Source organism: Heterocephalus glaber, unplaced genomic scaffold, assembly GCF_053883595.1.
Source record: "Heterocephalus glaber isolate CG9 unplaced genomic scaffold, H.glaber_assembly_v1.0 deba00000937, whole genome shotgun sequence".
Lineage (NCBI taxonomy): Eukaryota > Metazoa > Chordata > Mammalia > Rodentia > Bathyergidae > Heterocephalus > Heterocephalus glaber.
The window spans coordinates 14,604,526-14,621,174 of NW_028258173.1; the positions used below are offsets into that span (position 1 = coordinate 14,604,526).

The window sequence follows — 16,649 nt, forward strand, 5'->3', positions numbered from 1 at the left end:
GACACAAAGGACTCCAGGACTTGGTGGCTCTCCAGATTCACACAGGAGGTGGAAACAGTGGTTTTTCCTGTCTTCTACTCCTCCCAACGGTTAAAGCCTAAAGATGCCATATGGGTCACAGATGAGTAAAACTTAGGTTTTCCTGAAAAGTAAAGCATGTTGCCTGTGTGCCACGTCAGTAGAGATCTACGGGACAATCAACTGGCAGGACAGCCACCCTGGGGCTACCTGGCACACACATACTCCGAGGGACTTTGAGTGAACTGACAGTATTTATTTACTGCCAGTTGTTGATGCCTCCTTTCTGCAGAAAAACTAGTTGCTTCCTTTCCTCTAGCATCTTCTTTGCCCTCCACGTTGTAGGACACAACCTTTGCTGTCAGGATGGGTACTGTTAATTGGTGCTGACACTAGCCTGTGCCTTCAGCATTCTGCCTCACATCCTGGACATTGGGAAATTCAGTGGGCTACTTTAAGAATGGAAGTCTAAGTCCATATCTCACTCCATATTTACAGCTGCCACTTGCTAGGAAAAATCCTCTTTTGAGGAGGATTGTGATTTTTCCACATCCATAGAGATGTTTAAAAGATAAACTTGACATGCTTCAAGAACATTGTTAATTAATTGCACATATATTCACCTAGTGCCTGTTAGGCCCTGACTAAATATCTGTTGAATGAACTTCTAAAGTGGTGGTTCTGTCTTTAGTGTGCCTGCCCATCTTAGAATTGCTGGCAGGGCCTGTTAAAACAAACCGGAGGCCCTTTCACTGAGTTTTTGATTCAGTGTCTCTAAAGAGAAGAAATGTAATTTATATTTCTAACAAGTTTCAGAAGATGTGATTTGATATAGGGAGGGCCCCTTGAAAACCATTGTCCTAAAGCAGGAATTGGCAAGCTTTTCCCATAAAAGAAGTAGAATTATAAATATTTCAGGCTTTGTGACCAGCCCAGTCTCTGTCGCAACTGCTCATTTCTGCCATTTTAGCCACAGAAAATAGGTAACTAAATGAGTGTGACCATGTTCCAATAAATTTTATTTATAAAAACAGGTAGTGCATTTGTTTAAAAAAAATTGCCACAAAATAAAATTTTAAAAGATGGATGAACCAGATCCTTATTCTGGATAGGTCTCTGAAAACTCTGGATGAGAATGAGATGCTGGTCAAATCCCAGTGATGGCATTCATGAGCCACTGTGGGAAAGTTATTAACATCTCTATAAAATGAGGTAATGAGGGTATAATGACAATAGGGAGGAATTCTCGCTTTTTATCGAACCTGGGTGGTGTATCCAGGAGTGTTTGGCTTATTTTTCTGTAGTCTTTAGACTGTTCTGCTTGGGGGGGGGGGCTCAACCAAAAGGTGAATTAACTTACAGTTGAAGCCACCTTTGGAATTCTCATGGATCCCCACACCGAGGCTCTTAGAAAGTCAAAGACAGGAATGGCCTTCTTTGTTTCTCTTTGCCTCAGAGAAGCACTGGATTAGAGGAGAGCCCAAGCATAATATGTCCAAAACTAAGCTATCAATCTCTTGCCCTCCCCAAACCCTGCCCCTCTGGGGTCTTCCTCCATTTGGTTAATGGCAACTCTGTCTTTCCAGCTGCCCAGGTCAGAAAGAGTGATTCAGGAGGAAGCATTTAATGAGTATGTGTCCTGATACGGCCATGCTGAGTATGAAATTGTTTTGTACTTCAGTAGAACATGAAGATTATTTGGCTCAACCTTCTCCTTCTACCTAATAGTGAACAGAGTCCTAAGAACTTGAAGCCCACCTCCTCTATGCGCATGGCACTCACCCTGCATACAGCATTCTTCTTAGTAATTTTAAAAAATTGATTTGTTTTGTCCTCATAACAACCACAGAAGAGGTGCTGCTGGTTTCCCAGTTTGCTGGTGAGGCAGAAGGAACAATTCATTTGTCCTTTCAAGGTCATGCTTCTGGGCAGTAGCAGTACTCAAGCCAAAACTCTAGAATCCAGGCTCTTAACCACTATGGTATGCTATGTATTGCTTCCCTGTCTGTAATCTCCTTGTAAATTGAGGAACAAAAACTTTACTTAGAAAAACAGCTGTCTAGTTGCACCTTTTGCATTTTGTATGGTCTGTAGGTAATGAACTTGCAGTGGTGCTAGAGAAGGGTATTTCACTGCGTTCCCAGTTTTCATCTGATCCAACCATGCCGAGTTTCTCCGTGCAAACTTGAATAGCGCTTTGGACATAGTGCTAAAGCAGCAAGGGGTCCCCTTCAGTTTGGGTGTATATCTGGTTTCATAGTATATTGTGTTTCTGAAAAACTTGCACAAGAGACTTCCTGGGTCATTCTTTAAAGACAACCGAGTTTTGTGCTTCCTCTTTGCCACAGTCTGTGCTAGGCACTAGAGAACCAGGAATATTGGATCTTTAAAATTCTGTGGTTAGCTGGATGTGGTGACACATGCCTATACTCTTAGCACTTATTCTTTCTCCCTCATCACAAGTTTGAGGCCAGCCTGGGCAATTTAGTGAGACCTTGTCTCAAAACAAAAAATAAAAAAGAATTCAGGATTCAGCTCAGTGTGAAGGTCCTTGGTCATTCCCACTGCTATAAAACAACAACTATAAAACACTGCACTTGCCCTCAAAGGCATTGATAATAATAGGCCAGAAGTGAAAGGTTTGGTGGAAACTTTGGTAATATGCAAATTATACCTGAAAAGAGAGGAAACGTGGGTATTTGTTACATTAAAACATAAGGTGGCAAGAAGTCACTGCTACCCTTTGTGTGACTCCACAGAATAGTACTCCATCCAGTATCATCAAACCCTGATGATGAGGATGGGTCTGAACTTGGGTAATCCAAAAATATGGCCCTTTCATGCCTGCAATGAACATTGTATTTTTTTCTCCCCCAGGACCCCAGGAGCAAGCACAAGTTTAAAATCCACACATATGGAAGTCCCACCTTCTGTGATCACTGTGGGTCACTGCTGTACGGACTTATCCACCAAGGGATGAAATGCGACAGTAAGTAAGTTTTCTTTTCCAGTAGATGGTGAAGCTCTGCAGTTCATGCCCTAGCTTTACTGAATGCTGAAGTTTCCATAACTTCTCAACACAAACTCACCAAGAGGGAGAGTTGATTCAGCTGCAGATCAGACTGGAAAAGTGTAGAATCTCTCTACTATCCAAGTTCTGGTTTATTAAACTACTTACTTACCTAATTAGGAACTTTAAAAAAGGGACTTGGTTTATAAATGAAGTTAGTGTCACTTTTTTTTGTAGTAGAAATCTTCAACCCCTTAAAATGCAGGCTAGTCAAACCCCAAAGAAGACTCCCCACCTCCAGATTCCACATTTGGTTAAGCTTCAAAATAAGCTAAGCACCCTAGTCATTATCTTCCTATGTCTCTAATTAGTGGGTGGACTGTGGAAAAATCCAGTAGGCTCTCCTTAAAACTGAAGCCCAAATGAACAAAAAAAACCAGGATAGCGTCTTACTTAAGTTCACTCATTCTGCCTTTTCATAAACAGATCAAGTTTACATCAGTTTAGTTCTACATGACCAGTGATGAAAAAGACACAAGCCCTTTTTTTTTGCTCTTGTGTGTATCTCCATCAAATATCAGGAGGAAAGAACAACACTATGGAAACTCTTTGTTTTGATAATTCTTCAATTATGGGATTCCCCAGGCTATTCATTTAAATAAAAGTTTATACTTTTAGGACATGAAAAGGCAAGTACTGAGCCCTGTTTCTCTGACAGACAGGCAAATATTATGGCAATTTCAGCCCATTCTCATTCATTAATGACTACAGTAATGGCCCAAAGCTGTCTATTTGTTTTCTAGATGGAACAAGCACTGTACACAAAAATTAATGTATGTGAATATTATGGAATAGATGGAGATTTCCTTAGAACACTGAGATTGTTCACCTTATAAAATTGTACAGTTTAACAGCCTAATGAAATCTTGTCACTCAGGCCAATAGCCTTCTGTGCTTCAAGAAACCCCAGGATTCCAAAGACAGTTTGTAGGGGTTATACAAGTACATTTGTAAATGCATTTTTAATTATTTTAAAACTTGGAACAAAAATGAGTACACAAATGTGTTACATACATAACAGTCTTAATAAAGCTAGAGGGACACTGGAAAGCTTATACTGTCAGCCTCATTTATGCAATCAAGTTTCTGCTCTTGCATGCACTTAGCTGAAGAGTGCCCAAGGCTGGTCAGGCAGGCTACTCTGCACTGTTCTCCTATACATGTTCTCTTCTGTTGGACACAGAACTTATGGGTGCTGGGCAACCATAACAAAACACAAATGAAATGTTGAGGCACTCAGAGATATTGTCTAGTTATTTTCTGTTGCTATAATAGAATACCTGAGATGGATATTTATAAATATTAGAGGTTTATTCAGCTCACAGTTCTAGGGGCTAAGAAGTTGAAGGGCATGGTACAAGAATGCAGGAGGACTTTCTTGTTGCATCATAAGATGACAAGAGGGCCTCATGTGGAGTCAGAGCAAGCTGCCAGCTCAGATCTCTCTCTTCCTACAAAGCCATTAATATGATCATAGGGGCCCCAGTCTCACAGACTCATCTAATCCTAATTCCTTCCCAAAGTTCCTGCCCCCAAATACCATTAACATGGATTTGAAGATGAAGTTAATAGCTAATAGCTTATTTTATAGTTGTTTTTTTTTAGGTTAGAAGAGTTTATTTTTGAATGTGCTTATAATAAATAAGTGGTATAATTTGAGTCTATTAACTAAATTTATGCTAGTAAAAGTATTCATCTAGTTTATTAGGATTCTTCTTTAGATTTTGTTTGAAAAATTGACTGTACTAAAAAAATATTGAAAACCATGGACCTGGACCAGTGCTTTTTTTGTTTTGCTTGAAACTATTTTCCTTGGTCTTTTAAAGCTTCTGGGGTTCCTTTTTGGGAGGAAGAGAAGAAGGAAAAGGAGCAGATGGCACCAGCCCTTGCCTCAGCTTCCACACAGACAGAGCCCCCGCCCCCCGCGTTTTTGCATCTTACAAGATTGTAGTCTATATGCAGCTCCACCTGGTGGGGAAAACGTTAGCGGCCACTTGTCTGAGCCAGCCTCCAGGTGTATAGAGTTGGAACTGAATCTGAGAGGGTAAATAAGCTTCCCAAAGTTGAAAAACAGGTAATGGTGGAGCCAAGAGAAGAATACAACACAGAGCACTTCTGCCTCCCACCTTCCCTGTTGCCCATATTCTTTCCAGAAGCTCTGGCTTTTGCTTTCCTTAAATTGCCAGTTCTGCAGGGCACTTGAAGACATGACTTGGTTAGCTCAAGTTACATTCAAAACACAACTTTTCAGGTGTTTTAGTATTGGCTAAGCTGAGGCGCAAGATCTGGAACATTTAGTTGTGGAACAGAAGCCAAACAGGATCCACATGTGCAGACCTGTGACTCATTCTTTCCTCATTGTGTCCATTATCCTGCTCTCGGTGTTTAATCATAGCAGATAAGCATCGTGCATGATGCTTTTCACAATTTATTTTGCCATGTTAAAACTAAACACTGGAAATGAGGAGTGGGAAGGCTGCACCTTGAAGATTGCAGAATAAACTTGCCAGCTTCCCTTAGAGGATTTATGAGGATTCCAGTGGCCATCCCTCCTCAGGAAGCCTGAGGGTGTCTGGATGGTAGAGCTGGGACACCTTGTGTTTGTAGTCAGCACCCAGGATTCCTTGCAGGGTTTCTTCGGTTCACTGCAGTAAGACTGATCTTCTTTTATCCTCCCCCTGTCTCACTCACATAATGTCAGCTGTAAGGAATGGCTTCTGCCAGCTGTATATTTGTTTTATTGGGAATAATATTTAAATACTTAAAGACAGGCTTAAAATATCAAACACAAATTCATTGGGGAAAAAAAGGCAATGTACTTACATCTTGAAAATACAGGGTTAGTTGAAAATAAAATTTTATGAATTTCCTGTCCTCAACCCACAGATTGTCACTTTCTCGGTGCTGAACTCAGAAAAGCAGAAGGATTGTTTGGCAAAAAGTATCCTGCATTTAAAATTTGCATATCTTACGCCTGTATGTACATAAAATATTAATTAGTCTGACTTCATATACATTTACCTATGTGAATTTCGTTAAATGTTTGAAACAGTCACAGAAGACCAAGTGGGGGTATTTTGCTTCTGTGAAAACTGAGCAAATATGGGATGGATATTTTAAGGATATTGTCACTCACAGGAAGCTTGTGCTGGAAGGGACATCTGCTAACAGTTCTTTATGTCACCAAAAACATTATAGCAAAGTATCAAGTTAGAGGGTAATTCCCACTTTTGCTCAGACACTAAAACATGAAGGAAGTACTGAGTCCATATGGCCACCCTTACCCTTTGCTTTCTCGATTCACAGCCTGCGACATGAATGTTCACAAGCAGTGTGTGATAAATGTTCCCAGCCTCTGTGGAATGGATCACACAGAGAAAAGGGGGCGGATTTACCTGAAGGCTGAGGTCACTGATGAAAAGCTCCATGTCACAGGTAAGGCGTGTTTGTCCAGGAGCAGCATTTTTAAGGTCAAGGTCCTGTCAAGGCAGGGTGGGGCCTGGCCTAGAACCCTCTGAAAGCATTTATAATGACTGAATTGTCACTATCTTCAAGCCCAGCAGATGTGAGTTAACACATCTCCAGGAGACTGGTCTCTGCCCAAATTCCCAAATACTCAGTGTCATACAAAGTCACAAGCACTGTGTGGAGTGGCGTACTCCGACAGCATGACTAGTGTACTCTCCCTCCAAGGACAGGGGAATAAGGAAGCCAGTTAATCAAAATGCTGTTGTTGAGAGTAGAACTAGGGCCGGGGATTTAGCTCAGTGGTTCCATCGCCTGCCTCGAAAGCGCAAGGACCCAAGTTCGATCCCCAGTACCAAAAAAAAAAAAAGGAGAGAGGAGAACTAGGGCAGGGAAGGGTTGGATGGAGGATCCAGACGTTCAGTGGCATTGGGCCATGATAATCTGATGGATCCACCTGAAAGATAGTGACACCACTGGCTGTGGGCGTATTCTTCCCATGTGTTAGGCATGGTGTTGGAAATTTCACATAGATCATTCAGTCCTCACAACTACCTGATTGTTAGCCTCATTTTCCAGAAGAAGAAACTGAGGCATAGAGATATGGTAATTTACACCATTGTAGTTAGGGAACAGCCAGGATTGAAACAAAAGCATTAGACTCCAGACCACTGCTACTAATTATCACGCTATATGTACCTCCTACAAATGGCCCAGGCACAGATCAGAGTTCCCTGCCCGTGGTCCAGGATGCTTCCCTCTGAGGCTGTGTCTATGTGTGCTCCACAATATTCTGGTTTTTCCTTTGATTTTTCCCACCAAATCATGCATCAACACACTCAAGCCTAGTGGCTCCAGTTGTCCTGTCGCCTTAGTGGCCTGAGACCTATCCTGTGTCCTCAACTTGTCTTGACTTCTCTGTGCCATGACCCATTCCATGTTGATTCATGGCTTAAGTTAGATATCAACATTGTTTCCCTGCCCTCGGGGCTCCCTCTTGAACCACTCACGTGCTTGTTCTTTGGCAAGTGCATTTATTTTTGTCTGATCAACAAATGTATTATATTTTCATTTTTATTTAAAGATTTTAAGCTGTCATACATGTTGAGTAAATTGACTTTAATGTTATTTGTTTGTGAACAACAGAAGATATCCTGAAAGAAAGGCTGGATGGTGTCTGTTTAAGAAAAAAAGGAAGGGGGAAGAGTTCTAGGGAAAGCTTACTCTGGAAAACATCTTCACTTTTTAAAAAATTAAGCACCTTTCTACTCAATACTGTCCTCTCAGGTAAGAATGCAGAGAAAGCAAACAAAGGATTTTGAGGTATTTCTAGGAGAGAGGCAATACAGCTTGCCAGTGGGTGACCTCAAGGAACGAACCAGCTGTAGCTAATTGGCAAGATGGAATTGTGCATGAAATCCTTAGGCTAAGACCCTCTTTTGACTTTTGTGTTTTAGAGAAATTCCTTTTTTTCCTAACCACTCCTGTTGTACCCTTGCATTTGGGGCTATGGTTCTTACTTACATGTCCTTTTAATTCAGCTGAGGTCACTGGAGTCCACTCTGCCTTTCTCTCCGCTGATAGCTAGGACCTCTCTGCCTGGCACCCATGCTCTCTAGGCACCGTGCCCAGAGGAAGTACGGCTCCATAGGGACCACAAGCTTGGCCTTGAGAGCATTTGCAATATCACAGCTCTTCTTTTGTTTCTCTCCATTCTATTAAGGCCCCTGCATTGTCAAATCCATGTACTGGGGGCAGGGAGCATGCAGTTTAGGAGGAAATTGCCATATAGTATCCATAGGTGGTAAAGGATTGATGAGCACAACTTAGAATATCTAGTGGCTAAACACTGCTATGCCTTTCCGTACCTTTCCCCCTATTTCCAATGCCACCCCTGTTGACAGTTGAATACACATCACAGGTGAACAGTCAGTGTAATTATGGGGCTTCAATGTGACATGGACTGGCTTTCTGTAAGGCAAGAATGCCTGCACGGAGTTTTTAAATGTTTAGCTGTTGTTCATTGTGTTTCTAGATAAAGCAAAACGCACAGAGCATGCCGAACTTGCCCTGTGCTTTCTACTGAAATAAAAGCAGCAGTCACATGGTGCTGCCTGAGTCATCCAGTCTCTTCTGTAAGTCCCAGAAGACCTGCAGATGTAAAGTGCACAGAGGGGCACAGGCACCCTGGCCAGGATGGCACATGGGTGAAAGAACAAGGTCAGCTCCCATCATACTAGGGTTTATATCATGCTAATTGCTTCACCATTGCCAAGAAGTGAGCTTGACTCACAGATATGGAATCATCTCAAGGGATTTTTATCTTTCACTGAGCTGGACATGGGTTTCACACATGAAAACCAACCAGCAACCGGTACTACTCACTGCTGCTATGTAGGTCATGTCTCTTGAGAATTAGTTTAAAACTCTTTAAAAAGGGATATATACCTCCATTAAGAATGTGAATGGAGCAATAATTTAATAATAATGCCTTCTTCCATTCAGACTGCTGTAACAAAATACCTTAGACTGGATAATTTATAAATAATAGAACTTTGTTTCCCATAGTTTTGGAGGCTGAGAAGATCAAGGCACCCACAGATTCAGTGTCTGGTGAAGGGCCCCTCTGCCTCGTAGATGGCACCTCTTGCTTCGTCCTCATGTGTTGAGGGGAGGAAGGCTGTGCCCCCCATATGGCAGAGGGCACAGACTCGCTCCCTTTACTCTCTTTTTAATAAGGGTGCTAATCCCTTATATGAGAGTGAAGCCATTGTAACTTAATCATTTCCCAAAACATTTCCCTTTTAGCACTGTCACTGGGGGGTTAAATTCCAACATACCCACTTGGGGAGGATACCGGTATTCAGATCATAGCAAACAATAATAGCATCAGTTAACACTCCATGATTTCCATAAAAGAGCAACATTTATAGGCGAGCTTATTTAACAGGTTCCTGCCAGCATGTAGAGCTGCCTGGCAGCAAGACAGAAATATGGCCCCATCGTGAATATCTGTGAAGACACTGACTATCGTGCTTACTTTATAGATGAAGAAATCAAGGCACAAGGAAATGAATTTACTTGCAGAATGGCAAATTTAATGGTTAAATATTTCAATTATACTTTATTGATAGTACCAATGAAAATTGGAATTTGTTTTTTAAATATGGTTACTGGACTGGAGAAGGTTTAGCTGAGTGGTAGAGCACTTGCCTAGCATGCCCAAGGCCTTCACTTGGGTTCTATCTTCAGCACCATAAAAATTTTGAAAAGTTAAATAATTAGTGTGAAAGAATTCTAATTTTAAATACAGAGTTCTAATTTTAAATAAAAAATTCTAATTTTAAATGTCAAATTCAACAAAATAACTAATTAGTAATACTATCTTGAGAACTTTTCGTTTGAAGTAATTGCATATTTTCAGAAAGGTTACAAAAGTAGTATAGAGTTCCTGAGTACCCATATCCCTGATGTTAGTATCCTTGCATCAGGAAAATTTAAGTATCGAGGTAATCATATTTTGAATTAGTATCTGATACATTTCTGAAAAGTAGTACCTATGCTCATCACTAGGAATTGTTTTATTCTTTTTTATTTTCTTTTCTTTATTTTATGAAACAAAATTCCGCAACAAAAGAAGAGAATATCAGTAGTCAATACACTGTGTATTGTTATCTTCAAAGTAGTTACTCAGAATATGACATCAATACAAAGATTCTTCCTTACAAAGAAGAAACATATTAGCACAAAACTTTCTTTCCAGTACGCTGAGAGAAACTAGTAATATGAATGAAACAAATTAGCATAAGTATTAAAATATTTTTGAAGCACAGAATAGATAATTTGGAGAACCATCTGAACCTTTCCCCATTCCTATTCATCTAGCTCCCATTCGCCTCATTTGCATAGATATACTTTGAGTTTCTCACGTAAGGGAAATCGTGCCATATTTAAGCTTGTGTGTCTGACTTATTTCACTTAACATTATGTTCTCGCTCAGAATTGTTTTAATGAGCAAAATGGAAGACATCAGACTTATGTTATTCCTCTGTAAAGGAACTGCAAAGCACACCAAGTGAAACCCAGTACAGCAGTCCTGTCACACAGGTGGCATTCCCTCCTATTCCCTACCTGTACCTCCTCCCCCGAGCAAATACTTCAGGTAAGAGTTGGTCTTGAGAAATGTTTTGGATAACAGTAGCTACCATTCATCAAGTGCCTACTGTGCACTTGCCATTCATAGAACTTGACCTTTCTTTGTGCTGAGCACCTTGTGTTCATTGTTTTATTTTCTCCTCAAATGGTCCCTTAAAATTAAGTACTATTATCAGCTGTTTCCACCCTGGACCTAGCCCATTGTCCTGGGGTTGTTGCAGCTCAAGGTGCCCCCATGCCTTGAACTCTGGAGTGAAGAGAGTTGGGCCAAACCAACAAGGAGCTCAGCCACCAGGGGATAATAAACAGGGGACAGATAAGTGGTGCCAGTCAAAATGAGTGTAGGAGGGGAAGGATGATAATTCTTTAAAAGGTGTAGAGCAATTGTATTGCAAAAAAATTTTTTCTAGAATTTAAATGAAGTGCATTTAAAATGAAACATTCAGTATGGAAAAGACACCAAGAAATTGCTAACGGTGATTGTCTTCAGAGCTGGGGACAATGGATGGCTAGGGGACCAGGGTAAGAAGACAGCTTTTTTTCATTGACATTTGGTACTGTGTCCAAAATGACATATCACGTATGTATGCAGTTAGGTGGTTGAATGAATAATTGAATGAAGTATTTAAAAAACCAAGCAGTGGAATCTTTTCATATAACATTACCATTGTTGCAGACATCTTGAATATCATTTATGATTGTCACTGCTTATAAATATAATTGTTAATAGTATCACAAAAAAATTAAGTACTATTACATCTTCACTTTTTAGATGATCTGAGGAGCTGACAGAAGGAAGGAAATTGCTCCAAGTCATGGGGTAGAAAGTGATGGAGTAGGGCTGGAGCCCAGGTCTGTCTTTCAGTGCCTTGGCTCTGAACCCTCTAAGTCCCTTATTAAGGAGAATCTCCTTTTGAATGAATAGTAAACCCCAACTCAACATTCCATGAGATTGTTTGAGGGTACAGAAAGTCCAAACATGGGATTTAAAACTAGGAGGACAAGGGTACCCCATGAAGGGATTGAAGAACAATTCAAGCTCAAGTGTAATTAAGTGCCAAATTATGCAGTCCCTAATAGTACACCAATGAAAGGTGTTCAGGTGAGGAGGGGACTGAGAAGGAAAAGACCCCGTGGAGAAGATGGAGGCTGAAAAGTTGTAGGTATTAGAAAGGTGGAGGAAGAGAGCTCCCGTTGAGGTTTTAAATGGAATGTGGGAATTAGCCTGGCTTTATTGAGAACACAAATATAAACAACAAACCATAATGACCCAAGCTTATGGTCCAAATGCAAGCAATTTCTTGGAAAATGCATTTAAACCTAAACCCTGAGCAGCTGTGTTAATTGCTAGACAAGCTCAGTCCCCATTTACCTGTATAGAATCACTCAGGTTGAAACTAATTTCCAAAGTAACATAGAAATTCCCAGTGGGAGTTCTGCTTTGGGATGGAAATCACCATTCTGAGATTAGAAGTGAGTTTTCTTGCTCAGTTGGTGTGGTATTTATAGGAAAGGCCTCTACTTTCATGGTGTGTTTGTGTTTTTTTTATATTTGAGCAAGGGTGCTGATGTTATCAAAAATAGTACAATTTTTTTTCTTCCAGTAGGCAATTTTAATAGGTTTTCTACATTTTTATGTGTTTTTTTATTTGATTTGAAGAACTGGTATAAACAATTCCTCATGGGAATTAATGTTCAATATAATGTTGTAAATAAATGAAAAAAAAATCATGTGCTTTACAGCTGTTTTCAGAACATGTCTTTTCCCAGACAGATTATTTTGAAGAAGAGTCTAGTTTTCTCAAATGTATTAGGTGGTTAACTTGTGTGGTGATTAAACTAACCTGAGCTCCCATGGGTGAGGGAAGACTTCAGTGTGAGGCTCCTTGCAACACTCAGACCCCTCTTTCTGTCCATCTAGACTGTGCAGCTCAGTGACTGTGAAGAGAGAGAGCAAGTGAGAGGGGATTAGCTCATGCTTGCAGGCAGAATCATCTGAAACAGGGTCCTAACAATCAGTGAATCCAGAGTAAGAGTATATAGGAGTACACTGGGCTGTTCTTTCAACTTCACTGTTGAGGTCACTGCAAACTCCATAAGAGCTGACCAGTGTTACATATGTCTGGAGCTTGGTTCTGGCTGACCCAGTACTGTACTTCAGTGTGCTCTGTAGAGTGAATTCTCAGCTGGAAGGAAGCCCCGGGTGAAGCAGCCATCTGATCTCCCCAGAGTTTCAGCTTCCCTGTCTGGGCTCTCTCATTCCAGCAGGCCTCACAGGCCTCTGCCCACGGCCACCAGTGCCCCTCCCTTTAGCAGACAGCAGAGCAACGGAGGTAAAATAATTCTGTCCCAAACTGGAGTGTGTTTTAGTGGCTCTGCACTGAGGCTGTATCTAGAAGCCCCATTTGTGACTAGCCCTCACCTGCCCCCCATGCCAGTTAATACAGGTAAGTCACTGAGCATTTCTTTACAGCCACCAGGAGCTGGCTGCATGGTAGTTGCTATTACACACCCTACCACACTGTCAGAGCCAGGTTCTGGGGACCTACACACAGACATGGGTGGGCAGGCACTGTCCAGGGCCAAGGCACCACCCATTGTCCGTGTCCCTGGGAGCTTGTGCATTATACCCATTTTCCAAATAGTTCAAGCCAAAAAAGGAAAAAAGAAAAACAATGTAAATGAAACAGCTGAAAGAGTCATATATAGGCACATGTACATGTGTGTACCAAGTAGTCATGGTCACACATAGGGGTGCACACCTCTAATCCCAGCATTAGGGAGGCTGAGGCAAGAGGGTTGCCACAAGTTCAAGGCCAGCCTGGGTTACATAGTGAGACCCTGTTCAAAAAAAAAAAAAAAAAAGGTAGATGTGGGCACAGTATTGACAGAGTTGTTACTTATGATCTAAACAGACATCAAAGACTTAGAGAATGGTTGAATGAACTGGTTATGTTCTTCTGTATCTGCCCTCTCCTTGGGTATAAGTCACTCCCCACATACTAGGGTGTGCCATGCCTTCTTCAAAGATAACTGCTCAGAAACTGGGTGTGGTGGAGCAGACCTATAGCCCAAGCTACTCAGGAAGCTGAGGAAGAAGGCTCACCTGAGCCCAGGAATTTAAGGCCAACCTGGGCAAAACCCCATTTCAAAAAAAAAAAAAAAAATCCCAGCACTGTGTTGATCTGTTTGTGCTTCTATTTCAGACAAGCTTCTACCTCTTTAAATATAACACTGACAGTCATTATGACCCTCAAATATATGAGAAATCACTTCTTTTGTTTTGTCCTTCAATATTGGTAGAGAAATCTCTGTAATATAAAACGGGTAACTGCTATTCATGACAAAGTATACTTTCTGTAGATGGCTTTGTTTGTAGACATTTCACAAATCCATTAGCATCCATCAGTTCTGAGAGCAATGGGGGAAGGTGTTGTTCTTCCATGTGGTGATACATGGTGACACACAGGTTCTCCTGCTTTGTAGGTGGAAAGATGAGAATGAAGAAAAGTTCATTGTCTCCCTCAGACCCACAGAGAGGACTGGGGCTTCTGTTAACTTAGCTCAGGAGGTGGTTGTGACCTCTGGTTAGGGGCACTTCACCTCATGGTCTCTCTCTGCCTAACTTCTTACCAATGGTGAAGGCAGCCAGTGGAGACACAAGTAGCAGGTACAGAAAAGCTAAACATCAAGGGCAAACCACATATTTCCTGGTATTTTATTGAGTGCCTAGGTCAGTGGTGGCAAACCTTTTAGAACTTTCAGTGATAACAAACAGCCTGCTATGGCATGTGTGCCATAGGTTCACTACCAGCAGTATACACTTAGCCTGAGCACAACTTCTCATGATCTTCAAAAAATGTAGCTGCTTTCCACTTGGGTGTACATTTGCAATTCATTGTTCATCTACACAAGAGCCTGGATTATACCTGCTAAATTCATCAGGCAGTAACACTTTGAAATGGTGTCATTCATCACCATTATTGTTTGTAACTGAGGAAACTGAGACTCAAGAGCTCCAAGGGCATGCCCAGGTCACACAGCTGCTGTGTGGAGCACAGTCCACCCCTATCACCCTAGCATGCCAGCTCCACTTTCCTGCATAGCTGACCCCTGCCACTGACCTATGGAAGACCGTGTCTTACTTCTCAGCTGTTTCCCTTGAATATAGGCACAACCCATGCCTCTGCTAAAGTGTTTGCAACTTCATGTTTGTGTCCTGCAGTTAATGGCTATGGCTCCTTTGGGATGGAACATCATGCATGCATTCTTCTGCTGTGTGTTTTTGGCCTAGGGGGAGGTTGCTCTTTGCCCAAGCAAAAGATGTGCCTGCATATTAAGTACCTGTAAACTTAAGGCTAAAGATGATTTCTTCAAAGACTTAAGAATGTAGAGGAGGCGGAGTTCTAATGGAGGAGAGCCAGAGGCAGGAAGCAAAAGCCAGCGATGGTAAGGTGGAAAAAGGCGTGCCCAACCAACTCACACAGGGCCAGCCCATGTCCTGAGGGGGTCTTTGTTTCCATTTTGCCTTGCCCATTTTAATTCTTCACTGTCAGGAAGACTTTAGCCAGATTTCCTGCTGCCATTTTTATTTCCAGTCATTATTTGTACCCTGGAAAATGGAAGCTCGAGGGGAAATAATGACAGATCCTCACCCACGATGGTGCCAGTGACACTGCCGTGACAGGTGTACATCAGCTAAGACAAAGGCTGCATCCTCTCAGAGAGACATGTCATTGTTTACATCCTACCTCGGGTACCTCGTCCTAACTTAGCGGTGGCAAAGCTAAATGTCAAATGTGTACTAACTAGCAGGAGGCCCTCCTACAGGTTGTTATTCATGCTCAGTTCTCTTTACAGTGATTCGAACACAGCTTTCCATGCTGGATGCTTAGTCACTGGATGTCCGTGGGAGGCAGCAATATTCCAGCCAGAGTCATTTCCCTAATGCAGTGTTTGTCTTTGTCTTACCTAGTACCCATACACAAGTGATCTGGCTTCTCTTTTCCAGCTTAGAATGATCCCAAGCACCCAGATTCATTATAAGGGCGCCTATCATCCATTGTCTTTGACCCACAATGAACTGCTCTTGAAGATAGGCCTTGAGAGCTTGTATCCCTGGAAGGGAGATGCGAATTATTTCTGGGGCCTTTTTTCAAAATTACCCCATTTGCATACAGAGACATTGACATTGACTGAGCAGGTCATCCTTGTGAGGAATTTAATTGCTTCTAATTTTAAGATTATCATTTAAGCACAAGATTAATTGCCATGAAATTATTGCAAGGAATTTGATCATCTTCTAGAAAGCCAATGTATTAGCCAAGAGAGGACTCTCTTAGAAGCTTGCAAATGATGTCTTTTCACTCACTTCCACTGAAACATTTTTTACCACCTTGATTAGTGAGGGAATAAGGAAAAGATCTTATGGGATTAGAACAAAAGAAATAAATAACAGATAAATGTCCCATTTTGATTTCCTGCCAAAGGAAAATTTGAAATGTTTGGAAGTTATTAGGTTTACCAAAGGAAATGTCCCAAAATAAACGCAAAAATTATTTTCCTCTCTTGGTCTGTGTCATCTTCAAAGTTGGCTATCAGTGTTCCACCAGAAAGCTAGACTAGGAAGATACTATCTTATGGACCTTTCCAAGACTAACTGCCCTGATAGCCTACAAATATTTTTTTCAGGTGTTTTACAAAAGATTTTCTCATTAATGTGTGTATATATGCTCTGATTATTGGCATCAAGATGGCAGGGAAACATCAGGCTGTGTTCATCTCAGCTTCTAGGCATTTCCATTTGGAAAGATGTAGATTTCCTGAGAAAATACAAAATAAGTTAGCTCCTCGGGTGGTTCTGAAATATCCCCGTGTGGGTACAGTGGGCTGTGGCCACCTGCAGAAAGCACTGCTCCACAGCATCCCCACCGGGCCTTTC

At 41.5% G+C, this 16,649-nt stretch overlaps 1 protein-coding gene across 11 annotated transcripts in view; it reads left to right on the plus strand.

The window, feature by feature from the left end:
* Positions 1 to 16,649, plus strand: part of Prkca (protein kinase C alpha) — a 428,575-nt gene that overhangs the window by 293,309 nt on the left and 118,617 nt on the right. For all 11 annotated transcript variants that reach the window (XM_004870264.4, XM_087208196.1, XM_087208195.1 and 8 more), the window contains 2 exons: positions 2,896 to 3,007; positions 6,395 to 6,523. In XM_004870264.4, coding sequence (XP_004870321.2) covers positions 2,896 to 3,007; positions 6,395 to 6,523 — 241 coding nt within the window. The remainder of the gene's footprint in view (positions 1 to 2,895; positions 3,008 to 6,394; positions 6,524 to 16,649) is intronic.